The sequence below is a fragment of the Elaeis guineensis genome, chromosome 3 (genome assembly GCF_000442705.2).
Source record: "Elaeis guineensis isolate ETL-2024a chromosome 3, EG11, whole genome shotgun sequence".
NCBI classification, from domain to species: Eukaryota; Viridiplantae; Streptophyta; class Magnoliopsida; order Arecales; family Arecaceae; genus Elaeis; species Elaeis guineensis.
Genome location: NC_025995.2, coordinates 127457583 through 127480102, shown reverse-complemented (window position 1 = coordinate 127480102; position 22520 = coordinate 127457583). Strand labels below are relative to the sequence as shown.

Below are 22520 nucleotides of genomic sequence, written 5' to 3'. Positions count from 1 at the left end.
AAAAAATACTTTCGATATATATAGAGATATTTTTGGTATTATATGATTAGTGAGGTTTTTGTGACATATCAAATAATTTACTCGTAAATATTTGAAAATTTTTAATCATTAAAATATAAAATACTAAATATTACGATCATAGGCCATTGTGTATCAGATTGTTTTAGGATGGAAATCATGATTCTATTTAGATCATCAAATGTTATATTAAAATTAAAGGAATATGCCGATCTAGCACGTCCTTGCATCTAACGCTCATCCGTTGTCTGATCATGCGTCACATACCTTCCAACCAATATTTGCTCGATCAAACGGTCGTGATCTCAGTTAATGCTGCTCCCCGAAACTTGGTGGGTGATCATCGTAGACTTGCGAATCAGCGCTTTTAGGTCCGAAAGGTATGCAATAGAGTATGCGTAACAGCCGCCACCTCCTGCTCGTTCCTCGATCGTTTCCCGATAGTCCGTTCTCTCTCTCTCTCTCTCTCTCTCTCTCTCTGTGTGTGTGTCTCCTCTCTCCGATTGCGTCCCCATTCTCTTCTCCGGGCGGTATCCTGCTGGGAATATGTCGGGCAAAGGCGCGAAGGGCCTCATCATGGGGCGACCGACGGCGAACAAAGACAAGGACAAGAAGAAGCCCGTATCCCGCTCTTCTCGCGCTGGCCTCCAGGTCTCTCTTTCGATCCGATCCATTGAATCTCGTCCATTTTTTTAACTTTCTCGACAAATCCATTCAGTATTACTAGGTTTTTTTTTGTCGTCGATCTCATCAGGTTTGCATCAGCGTAAAAAAAGCAACATTTCCACGATCCGATATGGATCAAGGAAAAAAACGAGTACAAACCCCTGATTTACTACAGAGCATGCATGTGATCTCAAGAACAAAAAAAGAAGGTAGAAGACAAGAAGGGAATTTCTCATAAACTCAAGATCAAGCGTTGATGTCATGATATGCTTTGACATTGTGTTTGGAGAGGTCCAAGGAAACCTTTTCTTATGTTTTGGGTTCTAGATTTAGAATTTGGTGCCATGATTGCATGAGTCATTGATTTGACGATGAGAATTTCTAGGTTTTCTCTTTCTGAAATTGAGAGATGCAAGTGCGGATGAATTCTGGCATGCACTGCATTTTCTTTTTGTCAGCATATACCCCGGCTTCGAGCATGCTGCAACCAGATCGAGGTGGAGCGGGACCAAAACCCAATGCTCAGAATAGTCGACAGTTTAGTGAATATATTTCATTACTATAAATACGTCAGGTCTCTTTGCTGATGCATGATAATCCCCAATGCTGCCAACCAGCTTCCCTCTCCCAAGAGGAGAGGACCCGGGTTTGAACCCTGTTGGTAGGTACCACCACCATATTTCTTAGAAAACTTATCAACATTGCCATTTCTTCTTTCTTTCTTTCTTTCTACATTAGGTTAATTATTGATGAGCATTTGCTCAGGCTTAGAAGTGACTCATGCAGTGCAAGTTCATCAAGCTGATCTGCACAGAGTATTGATGTGATTTTTGTAAGTTGCATAGGGACAAGACTAATGTTCAACGGTTAATAGTCTGCCGTTGCTCTAACTTAACATCTGACAAGGAATTACTTTTCATTGTCCGACTAGCTTTATTCATGTTCTCTCCATAAGATGTGGCCTACAGGAGCTCTTATCTTATGAAAAAAAAATGGTAATTGATGAAGAGATATTCCATGCAATTGTAGTTGGATGGATGAAGTGAGACTTGTAAGTAGGGGCAGAGCCACGTTTTGGCTTGGGGGTTCAATTGAACCCCCAAATTGGGAGGCCCAAGGAGAGTGATTTAAGTAGTTGGTTGGCACTAGTGTCCAGGATATGGTCGATTTTTTTTCTTTTAGTATGTTACCATGCACCTGAATTTTCCTATGTATCACTTGTGTGCAGAAAGATCTTATTTTGCAATTGATTGTATCAAAAAAAAAAAAAAAAGTGACCCTCCAGTGTCATATGCTCATATATTAACTCAATTTCCCCTTTTTTTCAAATTAATACTTCTCTGCAGTTTCCAGTTGGCCGTATCCACCGTCTGCTAAAGTCCAGAATTGCAGCAAATGGGAGAGTGGGGGCTACAGCTGCTGTGTACACTGCTGCTATTTTGGAATACCTGACTGCAGAGGTATTGGAGCTGGCTGGAAATGCAAGCAAGGATCTGAAAGTGAAGCGTATTACTCCAAGGCACCTGCAGCTTGCCATCCGGGGCGATGAAGAGCTGGATACCCTCATCAAGGGAACCATAGCTGGAGGAGGTGTGATCCCTCATATCCACAAATCTCTCATCAACAAGTCCTCGAAGGATTAGTTCAATCGCCAAGGCTCCACCTTTTGTTTTGGATTGATTAGATTGCTCTTCTTGCTAATAGCTACCCATATGAAATTATAGAATCATGTTAAAAGCCCGCGGTGGTTCAGTTTCTTGGACTTTTGCCTATATTTTGCCGATCTTCATGGCCTAAGGCTTACTTTGGAGCTCTAATGCCTGGAGGACTAAATTTTGCCTGCATGTTTGTTGGTCCCATTATGTTGGCTTTCGTCTAGCCATAAAATTGAATACTGACTTAATAACCATGACAGGAGACTTGTCATAATGATTGCGATTGTGGATGCCAAGATTTTAGCTTGGCATGATCCCGTAGCTTCAAAATCTGTACAGCTATGATGGGTCTTCAGGAAGACTGCTTATGTGAACAATCCCGAGGCTAAAAATAGGAAGAATAAATTATGTTTGTAGTTTTTGAATTAAGTCAAATTTTTTTATAAATAATTTTTAAATTACAAAAAATTTAATTTAATTTTTTAAATTTTCAAATCATTTTAATATTGCCCCTGGGATGGATTATGACCATTTTTTCTTATCGAAAGGCTGACGTGGCAACCTTCGATATTGACGTGATAAAATTTAATATTTACGTGATAAAATTCAGTATTTATATGATACTAAAAATAAAAAAAAATTACTATCCCCTCTCCCTCACGAACAACCTCCTTCTCCGCTGCAGCCCCTTTGCTACCCCTCTGCACCACAGCCCCCAGCCTCCCCCCTGGCCCCGCTCCGCCATGCCCCCGTGTGCTCCTACGATTGAAGATGGAGGCCGGGGGCTGGCGGTGGGAATGCTGGTGCGCACAAATGTGACGGCTTCAGGATTAGAAGTGGTGATGGCGACGAAAGGTGCGACCGGCGACATAGAGGTGGAGGAGGATGACGGTCGCGATGTCGGCGAAGAGGAAGAAAAGAGCCAGAGTCATCATCGTGATGACGGTCTAAAGGATGAAGGAGAGGATACGGGCGTCGCCCTTGGACTTCGCCGACGATTGGTGTGGATGCATCGCAATGGAGGGAGGAGAACTAATCCTCCGCACTGGGACGGGACGGGTGGGGGGGGCATGAGTGCACAACCCATCGGCACTGGAGAGGGGGGCCGGGGTGGGCAGGGGTCGGAGGGGGTGTGGCCGAAAGGGGCAGGGGTGCGGTGGGGCGGGCGTCGGGCGGGTGTGTGCTGGGGCAGGTGGAGGTGCGACTGGAGTGGTCGGTCAGGAGGAAGGAGAAGAAGAAAAACGAAAATAATAATAATAATAATAAAATATTATTTTTTATGTATCGAATTTATAAAAAATAAAAATAATAATAAAATATTATTTTTTTTATTTCAGATCAATATCGATGATTGTCATATAAACATCGATGACTGCCATGTAGGATTTTCGGTGCGAAAAAGATGTCGGAAATGAGCGAAGAGCAATATTAAAATAGTTCAAAAAATTTAAAAATTAAAATTAAAAAATTTATAATTAAAAAATTATTTAAAAAAATTTAATATAGTTTAAGTATCATGGACATAATTTATCCAAACAAAAACTCCTACAGACGTCTGGTGTTCACAAATCACTGGCCTGCTTTCTAAGTGTGCGTGATGTGTCTGGAGATTGCCTTAAATAACTTCTCATGTATGGCTGTTTGGGTATCCTTCGGGATATGATTATGCATTATTACGTGCGGGCCATATGTTGAGGTGGGCGGCTGCTGCTGCTGCCACCGATTTTTGAGTCACACCCATCTTTGTTTGTTGCAGCCAGAGTGATGGCAGAACCATGCTACTTCTGTGGTCAGCATTACCATGCCTTAGCCTGGATCGGATCCCCCGTGGATCTAGGATAAAATCACTCGATTTTCAGGATAGATCTCATCTCATCTACTTAATATCTTCTCCTTAGCCAGACGACAAGAGTCAATGCGCACCGGCAATACTTTCGAAGGATGGGAAGCCGACGGTAATAAGGAAAAATAAAAATAAATAAGAAAGGAAGCGGTCAGCATCCCTGGGCTTGCGGAGGTGTTAAATGTATCGTCATCAATTTCCAATAGTTCAAAGCTGGGTGCTATGTGAATGATGCAGACAATTGTTTCTTGACCTAATAATTTATTACACGAGACCGCAAATTCATTCTTGACAGTGATGATACGCTCAATTTATTAGGCACAGGTGTAATCTCATCTGAACTTGTCAATCCTCTAACGTTGAAGGGTGATGAGAATGTAAGCCACGCCGGAGGTTTTCACATGAGAGACGAGGAAAATATTTGGACATACCAAATTTTCCCACCTAGAGACAGCGGTATATGATATTATTCCTTTCCCGACACATTCTGACTGCCATCAACTCGTGGTCAAAAGAAAATCAACAGGAAAAACTGAGCAATTCCTGTGAACCTTTACCTTCGCCTCCTCATCATCCTCCTCAAACCCTTTGCTCATATTCCTCTCTCACTCCTCCCTATCTCCACCATGACCGGTCCAACATCCACCAAATACCAGGTCTCTATACCCTCTTTCCGCATCTTTTGACTTTGTCGGTTTGGAACAGAGGCCTCTTGCCGTTGCTCATATCTTGCTCCAATTTCTTGCCACTGCCAATGGATCTCCATGATCCCTCCTGCCAAACATTAGTGCTTGGTCGCTCAAGGAAAGGGAGAAAAAAAAAAAAAAAAAAGGAGAGGAAAACACAATAAAACATAACAAAGGCTCATAAAGGTGGGACTGCCTGCTCCAATATGGTTTGAGCTGTAATACTGTGTAGACAAACAACGCAAAAGGGACCAGATCATGACATTGTCATAAAGAAAATGCGGTCATGGCGGTTGGTTTGTTTCTTTATATGAATGACTGGTCATAAACCGCATCTTGTTGGGATAAAGCTCAATCATCAACAAAAACACATCTAAAACTATGGGCTAAAATGATGAATAACTTCTAAGCAATTGGAAAGCTTGCTCAGAGCATCCAGTTTTTAACAATCACAGAAACTGAAGACCAAATAGATGAAATTTAAGCAGAGTCAATGGCTTAAGTTGCATAAATCAAACCACATGATAACACAACATTCATCCCTGACCTCCTCCTCGTCTAGCAATCCAGCCCATTTTGCCTTCAAACCAATGATCATATCCTACATGACTACACCAAAAAAGAGAGAGAAAAATACACCTTTCCTAACAAATTCTCCACCCATAATAAGAATCAACCTCCAAAGGCCCGCAAATTGTACCCTACAACCGAATGTAAAATTATTGCAATCCCTGAAACCAGATCAAAGACCAATTTCACAACCCAACAGCAAGGTCTTGCAACTCACATCCCCAGCAGGACTACGATTCAAAGTGCCGACACCCTTGGAACGTCAACTGGGAAGTTGTGGATCTCGTCCATCCAGGGGTTCTTTTCCTTTGCAGGACTGATAGTCTTCAAAGCCTTCCATACTGCACTATTACACTTGAATCCTGATCCGAATGCTATCTGCCAAATTCTGTCCCTCTTCCTGATCCTTCCCTTCCCTTCCGTGTATGCCAGTTCATACCAGAGAGAACTGCTTGAAGTGTTTCCAAATCTGTACAGCGTCATCCTCGAAGGCTCCATGTGCCACTCCGAAAGCTGCAAGTTCTTCTCCAGTTCATCCAAAACAGCCCTTCCACCAGCATGAATGCAGAAATGTTCAAAGGCCAACTTGAAATCAGGAATGTAAGGCCTAATCTTCATCTTGAGGACCTTCCTCCCCACCAATGTAGCAAAGAAGAGTAGCTGCTCAGACATGGGTAGGACAAGAGGACCCAATGTCGTGATGTTGGTCTTCAAGGCATCACCAGCAACTCCCATCAGATCTTTCGAAAGAGAAACACCAATTTTCCCATTGGCGTCCTCTTCTTGGGTGACACAGCTGAAGCACTTATCATCAGCACCCTTGTGGGTTCGAACCGTGTGAACCAATTGGTACTTGGAGCGGCAGCGATCGGAGCTCTTGTTGGAGAGAAGGATTGCAGCTCCACCCATTCGGAACAAGCAGTTGGAAACAAGCATGGAACGATTGTTGCCAAAGTACCAGTTCAAGGTGATGTTCTCCATGCTGATAACCAAGGCATAGGTACTGGGATGAACTTGAAGAAGATCCTTGGCAAGATCGATAGAAATCAGCCCTGCGCTGCACCCCATCCCACCCAAGTTATAGCTCACTATGTTTCCTCGAAGCTTGTAATGGTTCACAACCATGGCAGAAAGAGATGGGGTCGGATTGAACAAGCTACAATTCACAATCAAGATCCCAATGTCCTTGGGCTTCACATAAGTCTTGGCAAAAAGTTCGTCGATGGCGCCAAACATAACAGCCCTAGCTTCCTTCCTGGCCTCAGCCATCGAGGGATTAGGAGGAACATTGAGGACAGCCTCAGGGAGGTAAGTGTTCTCACCAAGGCCTGACCTTTCGAGGATCTTACGCTGGAATTCGAGGTTCTCTTCTGTGAACGAGCCCGTCAGCTTAGAATGCTCCATAAAAATTTGCCTGGTGCACTTCCGGGCGTCCTCCGGCTTGTAGCATGCCAAGTTGACGAGATAGACAGGCCGAGGACGGGTGAGGAAGTAGAGGGTGGAAAGGAATACGAGGAGCGTGGAGCAGAGGATCACGGAGATGAGATTAAACCGGAGATGGTCCCAGAGGTCATGGAGGTCTTGGACAGAGAAGGTGGAGAGTTGGGCAGCGACCAGGACGACGAGGGGTGTGAGGAAGAGGTACATGCCATGGGTGATGAGGTAGTGGTAACCAAGTTTGACATACTTGAGCTTCACTGATTGCGTGAAGCTGGGGAGACGGCTCGAGGATGATTTATTGAGCAATGGTTCCGCCATGATCGGATTATGAGAAAATTGGAAACTTGGGAGGAGGAGAAAGGATGCTTTTTTTTTTTTTTTTTTGGCCTGAGATGAAGGGAGGAAAGAGGAATAGGAAAAGTCCAAAGGGAATGGCTCTACTTCTCTTGTACCAACCTAAAGACTAGTTTCAAAGAGAGATGGAAAGGTGATTCTTTTGCTAAACAGATGGCCCCTTCTCCGCGCTGTAACGAATCAGAGTGAAGCACAAAACCCTGCAGGAAATGTTAAAAAGGAGAAATTATAATCTCAAACAATGATTCGAGAAATAAAAACCCACAAAAATCCCTGTTTTTACCTCAGCATCAATCAATCAAAAGAAAAAAAAAATCAACACTGAGCCATCCACATCTCAAGATCTTTGTTTTCTTCATTAAAAAAAAAAAAAAAGAGAAGCCAGATGAGGTAGATCAAGCGAATCTAAAAAAATGGAGGGGGAAAAAAACAAAAAAGCTAAAACAGACCCACTCAAAGACCAAGGAGGACATTTCCCGAGCGCTACAACCCATCTAAAATGAAAAATTTTTGATTTTTGAAGGCGAAATCTTACAAACAATAAAACGACACGTCCAACACGAATCCAAGTCCAAATCCCAGGTTTTCTAAACAGACCCAGAATCTGAAATCCGGGGGAAAAAACCTAAGGGAGAAACTAACATAATATATAATAATAAACGAACAAGGTGAACCAGAAGGGCAAATGTTCTGCAAATGTAGCATCTAGAAAAAGAAAAAAGCTGAGCTTATCCACCATCCCCGCCACAGAATCCACGAATTCCAGACCGCATCTATAACGAGTAGCGATTTTTTCCAGGAAAAAGAAAGAAAGAAAGAAACGGAGGGAAACGAACCCACCGAGAAATCTTCATGCATTCCAAGAACACAATCAGATTTTGACGAAACGCAGATCGAACTTTTCACCTCGAATCCGGAACAAAAATTGGATTTTGGACAAAAAACCAAAGCAATATATATATTTTTTCTTTTGATACAACAACAGAAACAACCAAAAAAAAAAAAAAAAAAGACGGATGGCGAAAAAAGAAATCAACATTCGCATAGTTTTCTTTTTCTCTTGCATTCCACCGAGCAGAAAAATACTGAAAGTGATCAAGAATGATCTACTGACCTCGAAAGCCGGAGGTCGGCCGAGAAACCGCCTCCTTAGGAAGAAGATAGCAAGGGTCCGAAGAAATGCAACGGAGGGGCACATAATGAAGTGTCCGATAAGTTCATAAATAAACAAGAAGAATCTTCTTGGCCAATTGGCCCTTCTATTCCTCTAATTACCTTCGGATTTGGAAGGAGGGCGTGGATGGATGGTTAGATGGGTGCCAGCGTGTGTGCGCCCCACCTTCCGTTGCGGGCCAGAGAAGATTCTACAAATAAAAAAACTCTTTTTTTTTCGGAGTCGCGGGTGGCCGCAAAAAAACGCTGTAGGGAACTTGTGCCGGCGGCACTGCCGGCCTTGGTCTCATTTCTTGAACCGGCTCCGCCAACGAAACGGGCTATAGGATGCTCCTGGATGGAAACGACTAATAACTCGCGCCATGTACCTCATAATGCACGTGTAAATAGATAATCACATCCCACTCACCATTCACCGTGTTTATCTCGATGCACTGTTGGTTGTGATTATCTACGTAACCCTGAACCACCGAAACGGACCGCTGAAAATCAAAATGTTGCGTCTAATTATTTGACGGTAGAAAACCTACAAAATTAAATTTATTTATTGAAAATTGATCGGTAAATTTTTTTTTCGATATTTAAGTTAATCAAAAAAAAATAATAATTAAAAAATTAAAATATAAAACTTAAAAAATATTATTAATCAAAAAAATTTATCCAATCTCCCTGTTCACTTCTTCATATACGATGGAGAGTGTCGTTACTGTATAATTTTCATTCCTAAAAATTTGAAATATGGGCATTACTATTTTTAGTGGACAGTTACCTCCTTGATTGTCATAAAGATCAAATAATAGACGATCAATATGAAGTTGTTACGCTCATAATTCTCATAATGTGGAGGATTAACATTCATGATGAATAACTGTCGTTTAATTTTTATTTTTTAGAATTAATATATTCAGAAAAGGATCCAAATAAGTGCTCAACTGACATTATCAATATGCCGGATTTAGTCGGTGAAAATCCGACTTAGTTTCACTTTATTGATCAAATCTCGAGTTAAATCGTCGGTCGAAAATTAAATCAGTATGGTTCATTTAGTCGATTGCGCATTCAGCCAGCAGGAGAAAGAGGATTATTCTTAATCGATCAAGCGGTGAGAATTTATCTTAACAATATATATATATATATATATATATATATATATATATATATAAACTATAATTTTTGATGACTATAACTACTTGCCATCCATTTCTTTGTGTAATAATCAGTTAGTTTAATTGTCGGCCTTTGTTAAGTGTGTCCAAGATAACTTCCAAGGTATTTTTGCATCTCTTCATAATGTAAGCCTAGATTATGATTCTTGGACGCTAATGTGACCATCTCTTGAAGTGATTGATAAAGACATTAGTTGAAATAATGGTTTCTCATGGTTGAGATGGGAGACGAGAAATTTTACAAAAATTGAGACATGACGAGGGCACACGATGATTACGAATCAAGTTATTGACTTTTCTCATGAGAATTTCAAAAAGTATTGTCTTATATATTTTACGCAAAAAAAACACAAAAGGAGAAAAAAAACCCAACCTTTACGGTCGTCCTAACACATTGTCGCCAATTAATGGGAATCTGACCACGCTGAATTTAAATTTGAATTCCATTTTCTTCTTGTTAGATAAAATAACATGGTTCAATAACAAAAATATTACAAATATTTTATAAAAATGATATTAAGATTAGTAGTTAGAAATTTACTTAGAGTAGTTTAATCATAAAACCACTCTTGATATTGTAGACATTACAGTGGTTTATATCAAGACTACACGTGATAATGCCGTATCGACAAAAGCTAGGTATCAAAACAAATCTACATGCTCATATGGACATGCTAACTCATCCGTTTAACATGGCACCATGCAATTGGTTGCAAGTGGGATTCATATAGACCATTCATGTAACATGCCTGCTCATGCATTGGCCCACAGATATGTGATGAGAATGATTTTTTTTTTTGTTAACTGATGAGAATGCTTTTAAGTTAAATTGAATTAATTGAAGCAGTCCAATTCTACATTGCTAGTCAACTATATACTGTAAAATATTTGATGATTGATTAGAATTAATGGTAGAAAAATAGATGGCAGTGTAAATTTGAATCTTTCTCGTTCAATCTCCAATTTGAGTAAAGAATATTTAAAATTTCAGCTTATGTCTCTTATCTGAGATAATGATCGGAAGCATCCAATATGAAGAGAAGAGCATTAAATTGAATGCTAAATGACTAAAAAATAAAAATTATATTAAAAAAAAAATCAGATGTTGCGGCCAAAAACTTGTATCTTGGATGGATAGAATGGATAATCAATAGATAATCAACCGGTATATCAATAATAAAATCTCCGATCAATTGATCCATTCTGAAAACACGTATTTCATCTTTTTGCATCTAACTTTCTCGTGACATATTTCATCTTTTTGTGCCTAACTTTCTCGTGCCGCTTTGGTTTCTAATGATGGTGCACGAGATCTTATTATTTTATTTTTTAAAAAGTATTTTAAGAATTTTTTTTTTTAATTTTTATAAATCATATTTTTTTGACTCGCAAATGAGATGGGATTAAAAATATCTTTTCCATACCACGATACTTACCACATGGAACGGCTGAGTCATCTCTATTAAAACATCTTCTGCTGCATTTATCAACGAAAATATCTATGCTGGATACTGTGGACTGTGCTGTTAAATTGGTGCCAAAATGCTTTTTTAAATACCAATTTTGTCGTGGTTTACAGCTGCCTTTTTGGTGAATAGTTTACAGCCTTCGCCTTGTGAGGGAGCAATCATGGCGTATGCGCTGTTGTGGGTCTTCACATGGAACCATGAGGACAGTGTAATCCATGATGTTAACGTCCCCGCAATATAAATGTGGCTTGAATGGATCCCTCTCAGCGTGAACTGGCTGCCCACACGACCCACGTGAGTCCTGTCGCCGGGCCCCACCTCATGACAGCCCACATGTCCGTAAGGGATTCTGGATTGCTTTTGTCCGGCTGCACGTCCGTCTTCCTACCCCTGAGCTTTTTCTCGGGGCATCTTGGCTCCTCGTAGAAGCGTGAAGGCATGCACCATCCTGCATCATGTTCCAGCTGAATATCATTGATAGTTATCTCTTTTCTCTGCACGGATACTGCATCCTTTAGGACTCGAATCACTGCATAAATGCCGCTCGCGAATGCATCCCCCACACATTTGACTGGTGCCGCGAGGACTGGAGCGAGCACAAGGGTATATGGTGAGATGTAGGTGCGATGAAATCACTGTGTATCGCGACACACGTTCATTAAATTCGAGATTGCATTTCTGTCTTAAATTGATGGGGCAGCCAATGTATGTGATTTATATGGATGGTAGCTAGAGGGGCTATTCTGCTACCATCTTGGATGTATGTGATCTTCATTCTAAAGCATGATGAGCAAGGGTACAAAATCGAATTTGATGTCTTATTTGCTCACAACCAATGCACCAGCAATCTCCGTTACTCACCGTGCTAGCTTCCATGGTGTTGGGGGAAACCCACCGACCGACCGACCGACTATCGGAGGGCCCGACCGACCGTCTCCGACGGCCCGACCGACCGTCTCCGACGGCCCGACCGACCGTCTCCGACTGAAAGCCGGGAATGACCGACTAACGGACGCTACCGACGGCTTTTCAATGGCCCAATCGCCGACTGGAGGTATGTCGGGCGTATCCTTCCCGACCGACCAGACCCAGAGGCCGACTCACATGAAACTCGCCGACTGACGGAGGAACCCGACGCCACTCTGCTGGCCACCGACCAAGGGTCGGCCGTCTCCTCCCATCGCCGTACAGCCGCCAGACCTTGTCAGCTCTGACACGGACATGCGGCACAGTTCCCCAGGGGCATTGTCCCGTCGAGAGCGAGGTCAACCCTGGTGATTAGACGGCCACACGGCGACATGACATTTCCACGGCGGCTCTGACAGTCTACAGTGAGTTGACAGTTCCTCACTTGTCCGCGCCATTAATGACGGCGCCATACCGTGCTCCACTATATATACCGGGGAAGGCAACAGTGCAAAGGGTCGATCCGCCCTTCTCTCCCACATACGCAGGCTCGCTCCTCTCTCTCTCTCTCTCTCCCTCTCAGAGCTCTCTGTCTGCATTTCACTGTTGCCCAGTCACCTCTCTGACTTGACCGTCGGAGGGTCCCCGCCGGAGCCGCCTCCGGTCAGTGCGGACTTCCTTTTGCAGGTGCACGCTTCCCGGCGATCGGGCGACGAGGCGATTGGCCGCAACAGATTGGCGCGCCAGGTAGGGGCTGACATGACAAAGACAAGAGCTCAACGATCGAGAGTCACTGGGTCGGCAAGGCGCTCTTCCCGCCGGGAAGAGGCCTCTCCACCACCACCAACGGCGGAGCCTAGCTCTCCGCACCCTGCAGTGACCACGGAGGCCCAGATTGCGGCCATCGTACGGCAGATGACCGTACTGACTGACGCAGTCAAAAGCCTCCAGCAACAACCGGCGGCCCGACCTATGCCTTCCAGGAGCAGCCGCCGACGGCCGCGCCGACCCCTGTCGCCTCCAAGCGAGCGCTCTCAACAGCGCTCCCACGGAGAGGAGGAGGGGCGACCACGGCGCGACGACCGTCGGTCTCAGCGGCCCTCTCCTTCCCCGTTGGAACGGGCGAGGAAGGAAAAGCGGCCGCACACACCGACGGCCTCTCTTTCAGAATCCTCCGGAGGCTCCACTCCCGGGGTCTCCCAGCATCGACGAGCGGACGACTACGAGCGACGGTTCGAGGAGATCGACCGCCGGCTCGCCCAACTGCAGATGGACGGCCAGAAGTCTTCGAACGACGTCGACTTCCAGACCGCCCAACCTCTCTCTCGACTGGTCCTCGATGAGCCGATTCCCAGTCGGTTCAAAATGCCGAACGTGGAGCCATACGATGGCTCCACCGACCCGGTCGACCACCTCAAGAGCTACAAAGCTCTCATGACGATCCAAGGGGCAACCGACGCTCTTTTTTGCATCGGCTTCCCTGCCACACTTCGCAAGGCTGCCAGGGCTTGGTACTCCGGTCTTCGATCGGGCAGTATCCATTCCTTCGCGCAGCTCGAGCACTCGTTCGTGGCCCATTTCAGCACCAGCCGAAAGCCGCCGCGAACGTCGGATAGCCTTTTCTCCCTCAAGCAGGGGGAAAACGAGACGCTCCGACACTTCGTGGCGCGATTCAACGCGGCCACGCTCGAGGTCCGGGACCTCAACGAAGACATGGCGGTTTCAGCCATGAAGCGGGGCCTGAGGTCTTCCCGATTTACTTATTCTCTGGACAAGACCCTCCCCCGAACGTACGCCGAGCTACTGGAGCGCGCATACAAGTATATGCGCGCGGACGAAGGAGCGTCCGACCGACGCCTGGTCGAGCCCAGGGGTCCGAAGGAGAAGCGAAGAAAAGGTCGGGAGCCCGCCGAACCAAGCAGGCCCCCGGCCGGTAGTCGGCTTTCTCCACCTCGACAGATCCAAAAATCACCCCGCCGACAGACTCCGAGGTCGGTGCATCCCAGGTATGACTCCTACACTCTTCTCTCCGCTCCCCGTGCGCAGATCTTGATGGAGATCGAAGGGAAAGAATACCTGCGACGGCCTCCGCCTCTGAAGGCAAAGGGCCTCGACCATCGGAAGTACTGCCGGTTCCATCGGAGCCACGGCCACGACACCGAGCGATGCATCCAGTTGAAGGATGAGATCGAAAATCTCATCCGCCGAGGGTATCTCGGCAAGTTTCGAAAGGGTCCGCCGACCCGACCGACTGCCGATCGACACCCCCAGCCGACTGAAGAGGCGCCGACTAACCAGCCGACGGCTGGAGTCATCAACATGATCTCCAAGCGGCTGGGATCGGGGACGTCTACAGGGGGGAGCCGACGAAAAAGCCGCGCCCGGACGACGTGATTACCTTCTCAGAAGACGACGTTCGGGGCATCCAGACTCCCCACGACGACGCTGTTGTTGTGTCGGCGACAATAGCCAATTATGATGTAAAACAAATTTTTGTTGATAATGGAAGTTCGACAAATGTTTTGTTTTACTCGACCTTCTCCCGAATGCGACTACCGACTGATCGACTTAGTGGGGTCTCCACGCCCTTGATCGGCTTTGCCGGAGATACCGTCACGACAGAAGGAGAAATCACCCTGCCCGTGACGGTCGGTATCGAACCACGGCAAAGCACAGTCTCCCTCATTTTCGCGGTCGTCCAAGTTCCTTCGGCCTACAATGCCATACTCGGGCGACCCGGATTGAACGCCCTCAGGGCGATCGTCTCGACGTACCATCTCCTTGTTCGATTCCCGATCAAAAACGGAGTCGGGGAGATGCGCGGAGATCAACGGCTCGCCCGACGATGCTTCCAAATCTCCGCCCAAAGCGACGAGACAAAGGATCCCCTGACAATCGACAAGCTGGATCAACGGGAGGAGGAAGAGCGGGGTTCGCCGGCCGAGCAGCTCGAGGCGATCCCGGTAGGAGAAAATCCCGACAGAAAAGTTTGGATCGGGTCTCAATTGCCCGACACCGAGCGACACCGACTGACGGAGCTGCTGACGGCCAACGCCGACATATTCGCGTGGTCGGCAGCAGATATGTCGGGCATCCCTCCAGAAACGATTACTCACCGACTCAACATCGACCCGACAATGAAGCCGGTGAGGCAGAAGAAAAGGTCCTTCGCCCCAGAAAGGCAGAAAGCCATTGACGAAGAAGTGGACAAGCTGCTCGAGGCAGGCTTCATTCGGGAATCCACGTATCCCGATAGGCTTGCCAATGTCGTCATGGTCAAGAAAGCCAGCGGGAAATGGAGGATCTGCATCGACTATACCGACCTCAACCGAGCATGCCCGAAGGATAGCTTTCCACTCCCGAAGATCGACCAGCTGGTGGATGCGACGTCCGGATTTCGACTGCTCAGCTTCATGGACGCCTTCGCCGGGTACAATCAGATCCAGATGGCGCCTGAAGACGAGGAGCACACCGCGTTCGTGACCCCCAAGGGCCTCTACTGTTATCGGGTGATGCCCTTTGGATTGAAGAATGCCGGCGCCACCTACCAGCGACTCGTCAATAAGGTCTTCAAAGACCAGATCGGGCGTAACATGGAGGTATACGTGGACGACATGCTGGTAAAGAGCACGCAGATCCCGGACCATGTTCAGGATCTCGAGGAGACCTTCCGCACCCTTCGACGACACCGAATGAAGCTCAACCCGACCAAATGTGCCTTCGGGGTGACCTCGGAGAAGTTCCTCGGATTCCTCGTTTCTCAGAGAGGGATCGAGGCCAACCCTGAGAAGATAAAGGCGATCCTCGACATGCGTCATCCGAACACCAAGAAGGAGGTCCAACAACTGAATGGAAGAATCGTCGCTCTTAGCCGATTCATTTCCCGATCAGCTGAGAGGTGCCTCCCGTTCTTCAAGACCCTGCGCCAGGCGAACGGTTTCTCTTGGTCGGATGAGTGCGAACAGGCCTTTGAAGACCTGAAAAGGTACTTGGCTTCCCCGCCGCTGCTCGTAAAGCCGCAGGTCGGGGAGACCTTGTATCTCTACTTGGCCACCTCCTCTGAGGCGATCAGTTCGGTGCTCGTTCGGGAAAACGAGTGCCGAACCCATCAGCCCATCTACTACACCAGCAAGGTCCTCCACGGCGCCGAAGCCAGATACTCGGAGACGGAAAAGATGGTTTTCGCTCTGACCGTCTCCGCGCAACGGCTCCGACCATACTTCCAGGCCCACGCCATCGTGGTACTCACCAACCAGCCCCTGAGGGCCGTACTGCGCTGACCCGACACATCCGGACGACTCGCTAAGTGGGCAATGAAGCTTAGCGAGTTCGACATTCAGTACCGACCGAGGCCTGCCTTGAAGGCTCAGGTCTTGGCCGACTTCATCGCTGAATGCCCGACGACCGACCGACCGTCGGGAGCTGAAGGCCCGGGACGAGATTCGGTCTCTGAGCCAAACCCGATCTCCACCTGGGTACTTCACATCGACGGAGCCTCCAACGCTCAGGGAAGCGGGGCTGGGCTCCTGCTCACGAATTCGGATGGGGTAGTCACCGAATACGCCCTCCGGTTCGACTTCAAGGCCTCCAACAATCAAGCCGAATACGAGGCACTCCTCGCGGGCTTGAGGATGGCGAAGGAACTGGGCGTCGACAGCCTCCGGGCATTCTCCGACTCTCAGCTGATCGTGGGGCAGGTCAAGGGCGACTTCGAGGCGCGAGATCCGACCATGATCAAGTATCTTCAGAAGGTAAAGGATCTCGTGGCCCGCTTAGGGCATTTCGAGATCTCCCACATCCCCAGGATGGAGAACGCCCGTGCCGACGCTCTCTCCAGATTGGCAACGTCGGCCTATGATTCTTTGGGTCGGACGTTTGTCGAACACCTCCAACAGCCGAGCATCGATCGGGTCGAAGAAGTGCAGCAGCTAACGTCTGAACCCAGTTGGATGGACCCGATCGTCCGGTACCTGTCCGAGGGGACCAGTCCCGAAGATCCCGCGGAGGCCAAGCGACTCCGATGGTCGGCGTCGCAATATGCGATCATGGATGGCCGACTCTATAAGAGGTCGTTCTCCCTCCCTCTGCTTAAGTGCTTGGGACCGACCGACGCTGACTATGCCCTCCGAGAGGTTCACGAAGGAATTTGTGGGAATCACTTGGGGGGCAAGTCCTTAGCCTTCAAGGTCCTACGACAGGGCTACTACTGGCCGACCATGAGGAAGGATGCGGCAGAGTTGGTCCGAAGGTGCGAGCCATGTCAGAAGTATGCCAATATTCAGCACCAACCGGCCAGCCAAATCACTCCCATTGTCGCTCCATGGCCCTTCGCTCAGTGGGGAGTCGATATTCTCGGCCCCTTCCCGCCGGCGTCGGGCCAAAGGAAGTTCATCGTTGTCGCCATCGACTACTTCACGAAGTGGGTCGAGGCCGAGCCCTTGGCGCAGATCACCGAGCGGAAGATGGAGGACTTCGTCCAAAAGTCCATCATCTTCAGGTTCGGATTGCCGCACACCATCATCACCGACAACGGACGGCAATTCGACAACCGAGACTTCAAGGACTTCTGCGCCAGGTTCCACATCCGTCATCGACTAACTTCAGTCGGGCATCCACAGTCCAACGGTGAGGTTGAGGTGACGAACCGAACCTTGCTCCATGGACTCAAGACCCGACTGAACGAAGCCAAAGGTCTCTGGGTCGACGAGCTGGGCTCTGTCCTATGGGCTTACCGAACGACCCCCCGTGTCCCGACCGGAGAGTCGCCGTTCAGTTTGGCCTACGGGACAGAAGCTGTGATCCCGCTCGAGATTGGCCTGCCGTCTTCAAGGGTCGAGCAGTACCACGAGCCGGACAACTCCGAAAGTCGGAGGGCCGACCTAGACCTTCTCCCCGAACTGCGAAATGAGGCTCAAATCCGAATGGCCTCATACCGACAGAGGGTCGCCCGGTACTACAACGCTAAGGTCAGACCAAAGCTCTTCAGGCCTGGCGACCTAGTCTTGAGGAAGGCGGAGGTGTCGAAGCCCTTGGAACAAGGGAAGTTGGCTCCCAACTGGGAAGGACCCTACAGGGTTGCTGACACCTTCGGGCCGAGAGCCTATCGGTTGGAAACCCTTGAGGGAAAAACCATTCCCCGGACTTGGAACGCCGACAACTTGAAGCTGTATTGCCAGTGAATTCTGTAATTCAATTGTCGGAATACATGTCCAGCTTGAAAAATTGGAGTTCTAACTCTTCCACTACCGGTCGGCGCTCAGCCCCGACGCGCCAACGCGGATCTGGCACCGACGACACATCGGCCCCTTACACGGACCGATGCATCTACAACGACGGGAGTCAATACTCCTTCGACGACTTGTCGGACCTCCACAAAGGGCCGACGGACTCTTATGAACGGGAGTTCATGCTCCCTCTACGGTCGAATTTTCGGGCAGAATCCGTCGGCCGACAGGCCGATCGGGCCCCGACCGAAGAAAGGCAAAAAGCCCACGCGACTATTGTCGCGACTTCCGACCGAGCTACGGCCGGTCGAGGGATGTTCGGCTTACCACCGTCTATCACACGACGCGACCTTTGTCGCATCTACGACTTGCCGACCGACCAACGGCCGGCTGAACGACATTCGGCTTACCACCGGACGTCGGAAAACATCGAACCCGACGCAGGGGCATGGGGACCCGACTTACTATCGTCTCCCCGACAATGCGCCGGACGCCGACTTCGACTGTCGGAACCCGACCTAAAGTCGGGACACATTTTACTCTCGGGGCTGAACAAGTTGCTGAAGCCCTACCGACTTATGCGAGTTGGCGACTTGACTAAGTCAGCGACTAACGTTCGACATTGCAGACATGTTTGGCATTGCAAACTGGGGGAGAAGGCAAAAGAAGAATTCATTCAAGACTTAAAGAAATTTTTTCCATAAACAAAGGAAAGTCTACAAGGTAAAGGCCGGAGCCCGATTACAATCCAAAGCAAAACAGAAGACAAAATAAAACCGACTAATTATCGGAGTCGACGTCCTCCACTGGACGACGATGCGAGTTGGTCGGAAGATCTGCTCCGACTTCAGCCATCGGAGCCGACTGGTCTTCGGCAACCGGCTCTGCGACGCCTTCAGCTTCCGCCCTGGTGGAGAGACCATCCGACGCTGGTCCGGCCGTCTCCTCCGCAGCTGGGGCCTCCGACCCTGGCAGAACCACGTTGCTGAGGTCAAGTTCGGGGTACAAGCTTCGAACGGCTTCCCGGGCATCCTCGTACCCGACTTGGTACGAGAGGTAGCCGCTCTCGAGGAGCTCTTCGCGGTACTCCTCAGAGTCCCGGCAGACCTCGACCGTCCGACCCAAAGCCAACTTCGCCGACTCTGATTCGGCTTTGGCAACGTCTGCATCGGCCTGAGCGGCGGCATGGCCCTCTTCAGCCTTGGCGAGGTTCTCAAGACTCGCCCGAAGTTGCTCGCGCTCGCCCTCCAACTCTTTGCCGACGCTGTCTCGCTCGTGTCGGAGCCGACGGATGGTCCGGGACTTCTTGGCCGCGTCATCCTTCGCCGACTTGAGCTCCGACTCCAGCGACGCCTTGGCCTCCTTGAGTCCGGAGATCTCCTCCGAAAATCGGGAGACCTCCCCCTCGAGTCGGTTCTCCCGGTCGACCGACTGTTGAAATTGGTCGAGAAGGATGGCCTTCTCGGCTTCGAGGACCGCGACCTTATCTCTCCAGGCCGCGCGCATGTCCCCAAACTTTCGATATCCGGCCTCCAGCTCGGATATGTTGAAGACCAGCTGCACAAAAAAGAGCCGACTGTTAGTAAGCCGGACTTGCGATGCTACGATTAAAAGCAGAGGGAAAGGGAGCTTACCCGGATCATCATCGGATAGAAGGACGACAGCATGTCGGAGACACGCTGGTTCTTCATCGCTTCGATGTCGGCAGGAAGGAGGAGTGCTTGGCATAGTCTCCTGGCCAAGTCGTGGTTGGCCAGGCCCGACGCACCCTCGGGAAGCGGAAAGTCGGCCGACCCACCCGCCGATCGACCTTCGTCACCCGACGCCATTGGGGCCTTACCTCGGCTTGCCGTCCAGGCCCTGACGTCGGAGATAGACGGCAAGCTCGAGCCCGACCGAGTCTCGGCAGACGGCGTGGCGGTGGCATGCGTCGGCAGCCCAGGTTCGCGGACTTCCTCCCGAACCTCCGGAATCTGCTGGGCGGGTGGCGTGCCCCCGGCAGAGTCGGCCGCTCGACGGTCGGGCGAAGCAGCTCCCCCGACTGACGGTCCCCCGGACGGGACATCAACAGGCACTGTCGGCACCGACAGTGCGATCACCGGCTCCGCCTCCGACCCGGCTGGTTCGCTCGGCGGAACCACGTGGGGCCTCTTGGGAGGCTGCGACGGTCCGGCACCGGCCGCCGGCCTCTTCCTCACGGCGTGCTGACGTATGTCGGCTGCCGACAGTCGCGTCCTCGGCGGCATATCTGAAAAAGACGACGAAAGGTTAGAGCTAAAGAAGAAGACAGAAAAGAAAATGAAGACGTCGGGAGAATGCAAACCGACCTAAACGGGGGACCGGGCTAAGGCCGGCGTCGTACAAGGCCTGCTCGGTGACGAGCTCGCTCTGCTTCGGCACCGAGATATCCTTTAGCCGATGGAAGTCCTCCCGATCATCGACCTCCACCCGACTGTTCTCATTTGGATCGGTTCGGGGGTTCCCCCAACGGACTGGAAACCCCCAAGGGGCAGTGGACGACGTGAAGAAGAACTGGTTCTTCCATCCGTGAATGGATGTTGGAAGACCAGTAATGAAAGAGAGCCCTTTCCGAGGGATGAAATACCACCACCCTCGGGCTTTAGGGTGAGGGCGGAGGACAAAGAAGACTCGGAAAAGAGAGATCCGAGGTTCGGTCGGCAAAAGCCGACACAGGAGGGCGAAGTTGACTATCAGCCGAACCGAGTTCGGCGCAAGTTGTGCCGGGCATAACCCGTAATAGTCCAGAACGTTCCGAACGAACTCCGGAATCGAGAATCGAAGGCCGGCCTGGAGATCCTCCAGATAGAAGGCCATCTGACCCTCGGGCGGGCTATTAACCCGACCATCGACGCCAGGGGCGAACAGCCGAATCTGCTCCGGGACGCAGTACTGCTCCCGGAGCCGATCGACGTTCGGCCCCGAAAGTGAAGAAGCCTCCACCTCCGGGGACGACCGAGTGTCTTCGGTCGGCTCTCCCGACCGACTACCTCGTGGGGACGTCCTAGCCATGAGCTCAAAGAAATGGCAAGGAAGAAAGGAAAAAGAAAGAGGAAGGCTACTCTAGCCCTTGGAAGGAAAGAGTCGCAAAGGGGAGACAGAGCGGAGAAGTACCTGGAGCGGAGGCTCAAGCGGGCAGAGTCTCGACTGTAAAAATGAGAGGGGTAAAAAACCATGTGGGGGTAACTTTGTATATATAGTGCTCCCCAACGGTCGAGATGAAGGCACGCACAGCAAAGACTCCCCAGATTTCGCCGCGTGGCGTCATCAGGGCCGTCAAACGGTCCGACGGTTCGACGCACCCCCCTTCAGATTGCGCCACGTCGCCTCCATCCGCTCCACCGAACGCGAACCGATGGCCACACGCCACGTGTCGCGGCGGGACGCGACGTTTTGTCTTCCCGATGGGACATGACGGTTCCACTTCCCGATGGGACATGACACCTGGCACCGGTTTTATCGCTGACACCAGCGGGGCATCCGGCACGGCGGACGTCCGGCGCCGACCGACACCTGATGCTGATGGGACGAGACGCCTGGCGCCGACTGGATGTCGGGCGCCAGTAAACCTCTCGACATGTACAGGGCGCCGGACACCGTATCAACCGGTGGTACGGTCGGATCCTCGCGTACGACAAATCCACTCCTAGTCGCCAGCTCATCACCCGACTTAGGAGTGGAGGGGGGCAACTGTTGGGGGAAACCCACCGACCGACCGACCGACTATCGGAGGGCCCGACCGACCGTCTCCGACGGCCCGACCGACCGTCTCCGACTGAAAGCCGGGAATGACCGACTAACGGACGCTACCGACGGCTTTTCAATGGCCCAATCGCCGACTGGAGGTATGTCGGGCGTATCCTTCCCGACCGACCAGACCCAGAGGCCGACTCACATGAAACTCGCCGACTGACGGAGGAACCCGACGCCACTCTGCTGGCCACCGACCAAGGGTCGGCCGTCTCCTCCCATCGCCGTACAGCCGCCAGACCTTGTCAGCTCTGACACGGACATGCGGCACAGTTCCCCAGGGGCATTGTCCCGCCGAGAGCGAGGTCAACCCTGGTGATTAGACGGCCACACGGCGACATGACATTTCCACGGCGGCTCTGACAGTCTACAGTGAGTTGACAGTTCCTCACTTGTCCGCGCCATTAATGACGGCGCCATACCGTGCTCCACTATATATACCGGGGAAGGCAACAGTGCAAAGGGTCGATCCGCCCTTCTCTCCCACATACGCAGGCTCGCTCCTCTCTCTCTCTCTCTCTCCCTCTCAGAGCTCTCTGTCTGCATTTCACTGTTGCCCAGTCACCTCTCTGACTTGACCGT

General features: G+C 49.7%; 2 protein-coding genes across 2 annotated transcripts; one reads left to right on the top strand and one right to left on the bottom strand.

The window, feature by feature from the left end:
- The first annotated feature begins 410 nt into the window (after positions 1–410).
- LOC105040212 (probable histone H2A variant 3) lies at positions 411–2628 on the top strand. The gene is made up of 2 exons (XM_010916639.4): positions 411–669; positions 2031–2628. Exons 1-2 carry the CDS (start codon positions 565–567, stop codon positions 2325–2327), a joined length of 402 nt encoding a protein of 133 aa, XP_010914941.1. The 5' UTR covers positions 411–564; the 3' UTR covers positions 2328–2628.
- A 2699-nt stretch (positions 2629–5327) lies between these two features.
- On the bottom strand, positions 5328–8496 carry LOC105040213 (3-ketoacyl-CoA synthase 11). The gene is made up of 2 exons (XM_010916640.4): positions 8347–8496; positions 5328–7432 (listed from the first exon to the last, which is right to left on the bottom strand). Exon 2 carries the CDS (start codon positions 7194–7196, stop codon positions 5676–5678), a length of 1521 nt encoding a protein of 506 aa, XP_010914942.1. The 5' UTR covers positions 7197–7432; positions 8347–8496; the 3' UTR covers positions 5328–5675.
- Between the last annotated feature and the right edge of the window lie 14024 nt (positions 8497–22520).

Coding starts and splice junctions, on each gene's coding strand:
- LOC105040213 (XM_010916640.4), bottom strand. CDS start 7,196: ATGGCGGAACCATTGCTCAATAAATCATCCTCGAGCCGTCTCCCCAGC.
- LOC105040212 (XM_010916639.4), top strand. CDS start 565: ATGTCGGGCAAAGGCGCGAAGGGCCTCATCATGGGGCGACCGACGGCG. Junction 670..2,030: donor CTTCTCGCGCTGGCCTCCAG/GTCTCTCTTTCG, acceptor ACTTCTCTGCAG/TTTCCAGTTGGCCGTATCCA.